The 7,658-nt window shown below is 32.7% G+C and overlaps 1 protein-coding gene across 1 annotated transcript; it reads right to left on the reverse strand.

Annotated features, from left to right (window-relative positions):
• Nucleotides 1-331: 331 nt before the first annotated feature.
• LOC149415522 (general odorant-binding protein 19d-like) lies at nucleotides 332-7,312 on the reverse strand. The gene is made up of 5 exons (XM_089642444.1): nucleotides 7,188-7,312; nucleotides 3,555-3,716; nucleotides 2,204-2,324; nucleotides 1,393-1,472; nucleotides 332-714 (listed from the first exon to the last, which is right to left on the reverse strand). The coding sequence occupies exons 1-5, from the start codon at nucleotides 7,236-7,238 to the stop codon at nucleotides 691-693; spliced, it is 438 nt and encodes a 145-aa protein (XP_089498570.1). The 5' UTR covers nucleotides 7,239-7,312; the 3' UTR covers nucleotides 332-690.
• Between the last annotated feature and the right edge of the window lie 346 nt (nucleotides 7,313-7,658).

Here is a 7,658-nt window from a genome sequence, read left to right on the forward strand (position 1 = left end):
CCGGGCAGCGCACCAAATATTGTTTTACGCGACTTCATCACTTAAGTCATTGATTCCCATTTTATATTAGAGATATGATAGGGAAAATTCAACCGAGGGTCTGTCCAATGTATACCAGGGCCGCGCGTCGATACTTTTGTGCACGGGTGCTTCACGACGATTCTGATTTTATTTCAGGGTATTGTCTCATCCTAAGACAGATCAAGTTAGGTTAGGATATAGTAGTTTTATTTATAGTTCTCTCCGTTGACATTTTAAAGATTTCAATTATTACAATGAAGACAATAAATTAAAACAGATTAAAATTTTATGTTTTTTTTATTGACTAATAAAATTATATTTTGACACAGCTAATACTTCATCCAAACCAATTCTTTACAGGGACGTGAAAACTTGTTAAATAAATAAAATGATCACAAATAGTTCTTTAGATCGTGTTAAAAATAATAAAAGCAAGCATTTGAAAAAGTTGGGAAGGGAAGGAGATGGGGAAGAGGAATGTTGGTAAAAGTTTGTTAGCTTTTTTATACAAACATAGTGAATAATATTTACATGATAAATTAATACAGTTTTTTAGTCTGGTTTGGTTCTGGCTAGACTGCAGTTACAAATTGTGTTTGGTAATAATCTTATATACCTCATATCCTCTATACACCCTTATATATTAAAATGTCTTCGTTTTTTTCTTTTCTAATCGTCCATCTCGTACCCGAACTGAAAAGAGAAAAAAATAACCCATTAAGAATATTATTTTTATTAATTAAACATGTATACTAATTTCAGTTGTCGGCGCATGGGTGTATGCGTGCTTTGAAATTGTATTAATTTGTAATTAAATAATGTAAATATATTGGAGTTCAACTTTAAATTTTTGAAATTGGAACTGATAAACATAAATCGTACGAGATAAGCGATAAATTCTTTCAGCGCAAATCCTACATTTATAACATAAATAACAATTATTCAATAATCGCATCACCAATTTTATTTGATTACTAGCGTAGACTCTTGGAAAATCAAGGTATATTATAATTTAAGGATTAAGAATTGCATGAACGTACTAAAACTGACTTTATTTGACCCTAAGAAATTTAAACAAAATAAATAACACATTTCAAACACAGAATTGAAATAATTTTTGCAAAAATATTATATTGTAGGTACCTACTTGATCACTTGTCTAAATTTTTATCTCAACAGTTCCAATTTTGAAAACGACAGTTAAATTAAAAGAAATCCGAGTTCATTGAACCAGAGTTACATCACAGACAGATCCACAACCGAATTGAATATGTTTGATGATGAAAATGAAATTATTTTTCTTTGAAGGGAGAACTAATATGTAGGAACAGTAGGTAATGATCAAACACAATTTTTTCGTATAGTTTTCACCTCTTTGGCTTTCTCCATCCCGCAGATGTGTAATTCTACAGCTCTCTCACATGCCTTGACGTCATCAGCTATGTTGTTGACTGGGAAAACAAAAAAAAATGTTAAAAATCATTAAAATTATTCAACAACTTCGGTATAATATAAAGATTCAACAAATTATTGGTGTTGATGGAAGGAAAATAATTGATTTGAGACTACCAGAAAAAAATGTGGGAGTTCCCTATCTGAACCAAAACGAATCGATAAGGGTGTTCCGCAAGGCTCAGTTTTGAAGCCCGTACTATTTAAATTTTGATTTTATCATTGATATTATGAAAAACGTTTAATTCCATGAAGTTAAACACTTTGGACGAAAGTCTTTCTAAAAAGGACACAAATTATGGCATAAAGAAATTGTTAATGGAGTTCAAAATTTTAATGGCATTGTTATTAAGTGAAGTCAATTCCTGCTAAAAGTCATTTCTTAATTGTGGGTGCACAAGGTGAACATCAAAGTATTATTGCACCGTAAATATAAAAAACATTTAAAAAGTTAGCAAATATTTTTTTTTATTAAGTAAAACACTTCGTTTATCATTTTTTTGAAAGGGTAGAGAAACCTATCTGAATGTGTGACGAAATGGCGAATAAAGTTGAATTCCTAAAAATAATCTAAAAAACTTTGAATTGAAAGTACCACATGAGTAGAAGATACTCTCAGCATCACTCTGGTAAAAGAACACAATTCAGAATTGAAACGTTGCTTGAAATTGCTAATAAATATATAGCTGAGAAAACGTATGTATGTAGGTAAGTGCAGAAAAAGGCTTACTTCGATCTTTGCATCCAGCGATAAAGGCTTTGGTCTTCTCAATTTTCTCTGGCTTGTCCTTGAAGCTTTCCTCCGCCAGTTTCATATTAGCATCACCATCGAACATGCCTTTATCATCCAACTGAAAACAATAATTAATATAGATTTAAGGCTATTATCATAATACATATTCACTACCCAAACTCACTTTTCAAAGCCTGCTGATAGTCGAAGCATGTCACAAGTTTACATTTTCACAGCGCATCGGGCATGTTGACCTTTAGTCCCATTTTATTGCGTGGGGTGAATTTTCCTATGGGAAGATTTGTCTTCCTGTAAACTTAACCTAACGTAACCTATTTTACCTAGTTTTTACGTCACTTTTCATGATTTTATATCACTTTTCGAGAGTGTTGGGATATGCCGATAGATGGCGCTAGTTCATTTTACGGAGATAGACGAATACTACCGAGTGCCTCCGAACACAAGCAATAAGCTTTCAAACTGAAGAATAGACGAGTCGCCGCTCATAGTGTCGTAGACGTCTCACTCTTATATCATTATATTTAATAAATAAGTATTGTAATTGGAACTACGCGTATAATTGAGATCAATCATTTACATCTGAAGACAATTCCTTGCTCTAACACAAAAAAAGAACATTACAGAGAGTGCGTTGAATTGCCCGGTTATCATCTTTGGCAAACAAACTCTTTGCACGTGTGCTAGTAAGGTTCAATAACAATTATTGTCTCTGTCCTTGCGTTTAATTACATTCTGGCAAACAAGGACCAATAATAAAATTTAATTATAATTTTGGCCAAATATAAAGTAGATGGATGTCTGTCTCAATATTCAGTAACAATAATAACTACGTAGTAGTTCTGTCAACTGAAGGCCTCACGTCCAAAATGGCATGTTTCTAATTTTCTCTTATTTAATAAATCAAAACAAAATTTCCACCAAAATCATTAGATTTTTAAGTAGGTACTTAAATACATACCAACATGATTATAAACCTTTTTTTGTTTAATTTCAAATAAAGAAACACACAATTTGTCCAAAGAGACCTCAGAGTAGGTACGATACATTGAAAAAATGCAAATAAAGAGTCAAAATAAAAACAGTGATTTCAAATTTATAAAATGTGAATTCAATACGTATTTACTGAACAATTAAAGCGGCCACCATCTTCAATCGGGAACGGGATGTACAAATAAATTTACAGATATACGAAATACAAAACGATCGAGTTACAACATTCAATGAAGTTCGCAAGGAGTGAAGATTGGATTAAAGATTGAATTAAATATAGCTAAATTCAAATAGAAGAAGGCTAGATGAAGAAAAACAGAGGTATTAATGATATTACCACTCCAAGGGTTTTAAAGATGCAGGCCATCATGCACTTGGCAGGTTGGGTGGTGGGCGTCTCCCTGTTCATGATTTTCTCCACCTCTTCATCTGTGGCCAGCGACTCGTCCTTGCATTTCTTGCCTATCTCCATCATCTTTTCTTTGTCCATTTCTCCCATCTGCGAAAAACAAAACAAAATATGTAGATCAGTGTCCCTGTTAGATCGAGTCGATTCTTTGCCATCTGCATTCTCTGCGATCTGCCATCTGTTTCACCGTGACAACATCATATATTATTATACTTTGTTTTTGATATTCTTAAATATTGTGTATCCTTTTTAATACGGGTACATAATTATTTTTTGCACATGTGCATGCAACTGAATATTGCATGTCAATATAATCCAGTACAATCTGCACTTGAAAGGGTTTTCAATTTCCGCCCAGCATTGATTCATTGATGTGATTGATGTTTCGATGTTTTGACGTTCGGTCCAGTCAGGATGTGTTTTAATCAAAATGTCAAATAGACACAAAAGGGGAATTCCGAAGGTCTGACCAAATTGGATTTGAATTTGAATGAATGAGAATTTTCAGCCACAGAGATTTTATAAATTGGCTCATCACGGACGATTGTATAATTGGACACAATGGTGTTTGAAATAATTTACTCAAAAATGAAGCATTTTCATGAAATTTTTATTATTTTTATTTATTTTATTAGATACTAAAAAAATACAATTACATAATAATGAAGCTTTGACTGTCCAACTTGGAAGGTTTCCCGTTTCAGAACAAACAAATTGATAGGTTTAGATCTTATTAAGTAGGTAATGTAACACAAATACATAACATTGGAGAAATTACTTTTTACAAAACATTAAATTGATAGCAATGTGGAAATTACTTTCGTGTTACAGAAGAGATAAGTTAAGTAAGGATCTTCATTTTTTTTCACTGTTTCTATGTTATATAATAATAAATGTGTGAATTTTTTTTTAAAGAAAGACAAACATTCCCGAATAACGAATAATCTGATAATATTTGAAAATCTCCTACTGCCACCACAGTAAGCGGAAAATGTTGATTGGATTCTATGTGATTCATCAGTTTACTGCTTGTGCTAAGAGTGTGTTCGCGTTTATTTTTTATTATTTTGGAATTTTATTTTACTTAGTTTCTGCCCTGCAAAAAACATGCCAATTGTTACGGGGGAAGTATTTGTCCTGTAGACTGTAGGTAGGTGTTAATGATTTAATGAAGAAAAAAATACTAACGTCCTAATCACTTTTGTTGAACATTTTAACCACTAAAAACTAATTTTACACTAATTTAAACTTCACCTTCGACTGTCAAAGTTAATTGAAATACTGGATAAGAAATCAAACTGACATGTACCCTGTTTTAAACGACTAGAAAAATACATTAATTCGACATTATGAATCGATCTTAAGATCTAAAGCCTCTATGAGGGGTAAGGCTCTCGACTAGCAAGCTGGAGGTCGCAGGTTCGAATCCCGGCAGTGCACAAGAAAATTCTATTTCATTAATTTGTGTTATTTCACAAATTACTCATTTAAAATAATATATAGTATATTAGCGGCAGTCCCAATTTGGAAGATACAGTCAGTATTGCCCTGGTGTAAGACCACTATTCAGAATTGAAAAGTTGCTTTAAATGGCTCTGGCCGTGTTTAATGAACAAATATCAATAGCCAGGTACTTCCCAACTTCCTTTTCCCCATATCCTTCCCTTCTTCACTACCTTAAGCCTCACAACATACCCCAATTGGGGATGCGATAGTCTCACTGGCTCCAGACGGATGGGAGCAGTTGAGATCTTATGCGGTTTCACATTAAAAAATATATATATTGCGAACCCTACACGGGAATAGTAATGACTTTGAAAACGGTTTGCTCTGTCTATAATCAAATGAATCTAAATATAAATACAACAATTATTTATAAACATAGGCAAATTTGATTTTTATAATATTATTTATATTCGACATAAAAAGTGTTAAGAAACATTAAAATGTGAGCAATTTACTGAAAAACTGAAGAAATATCGTAGTAAGATTAGGCGTAGCACGACGGCACGTAGCATGACTGTCCGTAGCAAGGCAGCGTAGCTAATTGTACGAAAATACCATAGTTATGTTATTTGTTTTGTTACTCAAAGCAAATCAGAAAGAATTTTCATCAACATTATCTTTTCCGCGTTTTAAAACTATACGATGAATATAAATTGTACACAAAGTCTTGGATCAAAGTCAACAATTTAAATCTCCTTACAATTATTGAGAAGGTAACGATTTTTAGTGTCTTTTAATTTTTTGTTAAAATATAAATGTAATATTAATTTGTACTATGATGGTGATTGACTTTTTAAATTTGATATGATAATATTGTGTCGTAAACCGCACCTCCTCTCAACACAGGATTCCTAGCCAGACAGGTGTAGTTCGTCACACATTTACTAAATAAGGATATATAAAAATAATAACAAATAAAAAGGATATTATGAACATTCACGCTACGAAAACTGTTTCAATGTGAAAATTAAGAGAGTAAAATAATGGCTCACATTTAATAATGGTTCCGTGGCAGAACAGGATAGTGGCAATTCAACACAATTTTGCAAAGTGATATAAAGTCATGAACGTAAGCTATTTAACCTAGTTTTTGTGACTCGTGACTTTATATCATAAGAGTATATTGGAATTGGCAGTGTCTTGGGTTGCCCGATTACATTTAATAAGATATCCATTCGTGCCGTCAAAGAGAGAATTCTCTCAATTTCTCAAAAATTAATAAGTTTAAAAAATGTGGTTCCACGGCAGCTCGGGACAGTAGCAATTCAACACACGTTTGAAAAGTCATTCAAAGTATTTAAAGTGATGAAAAAACTTGTCATAAACCTAACTTAAGAGGATGCTACAAGCCAAAAATGTGTATATTCTTGGTATACCTTATATTGTAGGTAATAGGCATTAAAATCTCTTGACAAACGGAGTCTAGAAACGTTCGATTTCAAGCAGAAAACTGGTTTTTATTTATTTTGTAAATATTTTTATAAGAAAACAAAAAAGTTAATCAAGTGAAACTGTCACAGATAATCTTTGCTTTAATTCTGTATTTTTGCAAAGTTGTTTCCTTTACGCGTTCATACATTTCTATTGAAAAAAAAATTTTTAGTAGTTTAGATTTATATTTTTTATTGAGTAATTTATTATTTTATTTGTATTCTACTCAAGCGAAACGATAGAAAAACCTACAATTTATCTAACGCATATTTTTTGGTATTCATATTGTACACCAATTCGTTATGAAGAATCAAAATAGTGATTTAACATTACGCTTCGCCTTAATGTAACCTATTTAACCTAGTTTTTTCTACACTTTTCAAGACTTTATAGCAATTTTCGAGAGTGTGTTGAATCTCCACTGTCCCGAGTTTAAAAATCTACGACGTGAAAAAACATGTTTTCATTGTGATACCGTAAGAAAAAGTCAATTATTGTCCGTATGGCTTTCCATTTGAGGGATGTTGTGAATATGAAGGATCACCAGGGCTATTCTTTGAGTATATTTGATTACAAAAATGCTCAGGAAATTGATTTTTAAAATATGAAATGTAATTCACTCACCGCGGACACGGCGAGGGTAATACAAACAAAGGCAATCGTCAAAGCGTTCATCTTGAGTGCTATATGTGATTCCGGCTCTGTTGATATAATATTAGTTGTCAGGAGTTGGAACGGTTTGATAGGCGTGCGACAGACTGATTGTTCCGCGGCTGACATCCTTATTTATACCTGTGCATGACCATTATCGTCAACACAAAACAGCGCGGTTCTATCAACAGATTCGATGTTAATCCAACTTCAATCGACAGTGACGTAGGGAGCAGATTTTATTTAATTTTATTTTCATTACTCGTCTTAATTCACTGAGTGAGAAATGTGGAGATCCGCATAGAATGCAAGACTGAGTAAGCGTAATGAGTAAGATTAAGAAAGGGACGCTTAGATGATTTGGGCATGTAGAGCGAATTAGCGAAGAAAGGAGTGTAAGGAGAATATATGACTCAAATGCGAATGGTAGCAGAAGTCGGGGAC

The sequence above is a fragment of the Hesperophylax consimilis genome, chromosome 18 (genome assembly GCF_061612785.1).
Source record: "Hesperophylax consimilis isolate HC1 chromosome 18, BYU_Hcon_1.0, whole genome shotgun sequence".
Classification (NCBI taxonomy): domain Eukaryota; kingdom Metazoa; phylum Arthropoda; class Insecta; order Trichoptera; family Limnephilidae; genus Hesperophylax; species Hesperophylax consimilis.

Coding starts and splice junctions, on each gene's coding strand:
- LOC149415522 (XM_089642444.1), bottom strand. CDS start 7,238: ATGAACGCTTTGACGATTGCCTTTGTTTGTATTACCCTCGCCGTGTCC. Junction 2,325..3,554: donor TCTTTAAAACCCTTGGAGTG/GTAATATCATTA, acceptor TATTGTTTTCAG/TTGGATGATAAAGGCATGTT. Junction 715..1,392: donor GGATGGAGAAAGCCAAAGAG/GTGAAAACTATA, acceptor TTCTCTTTTCAG/TTCGGGTACGAGATGGACGA.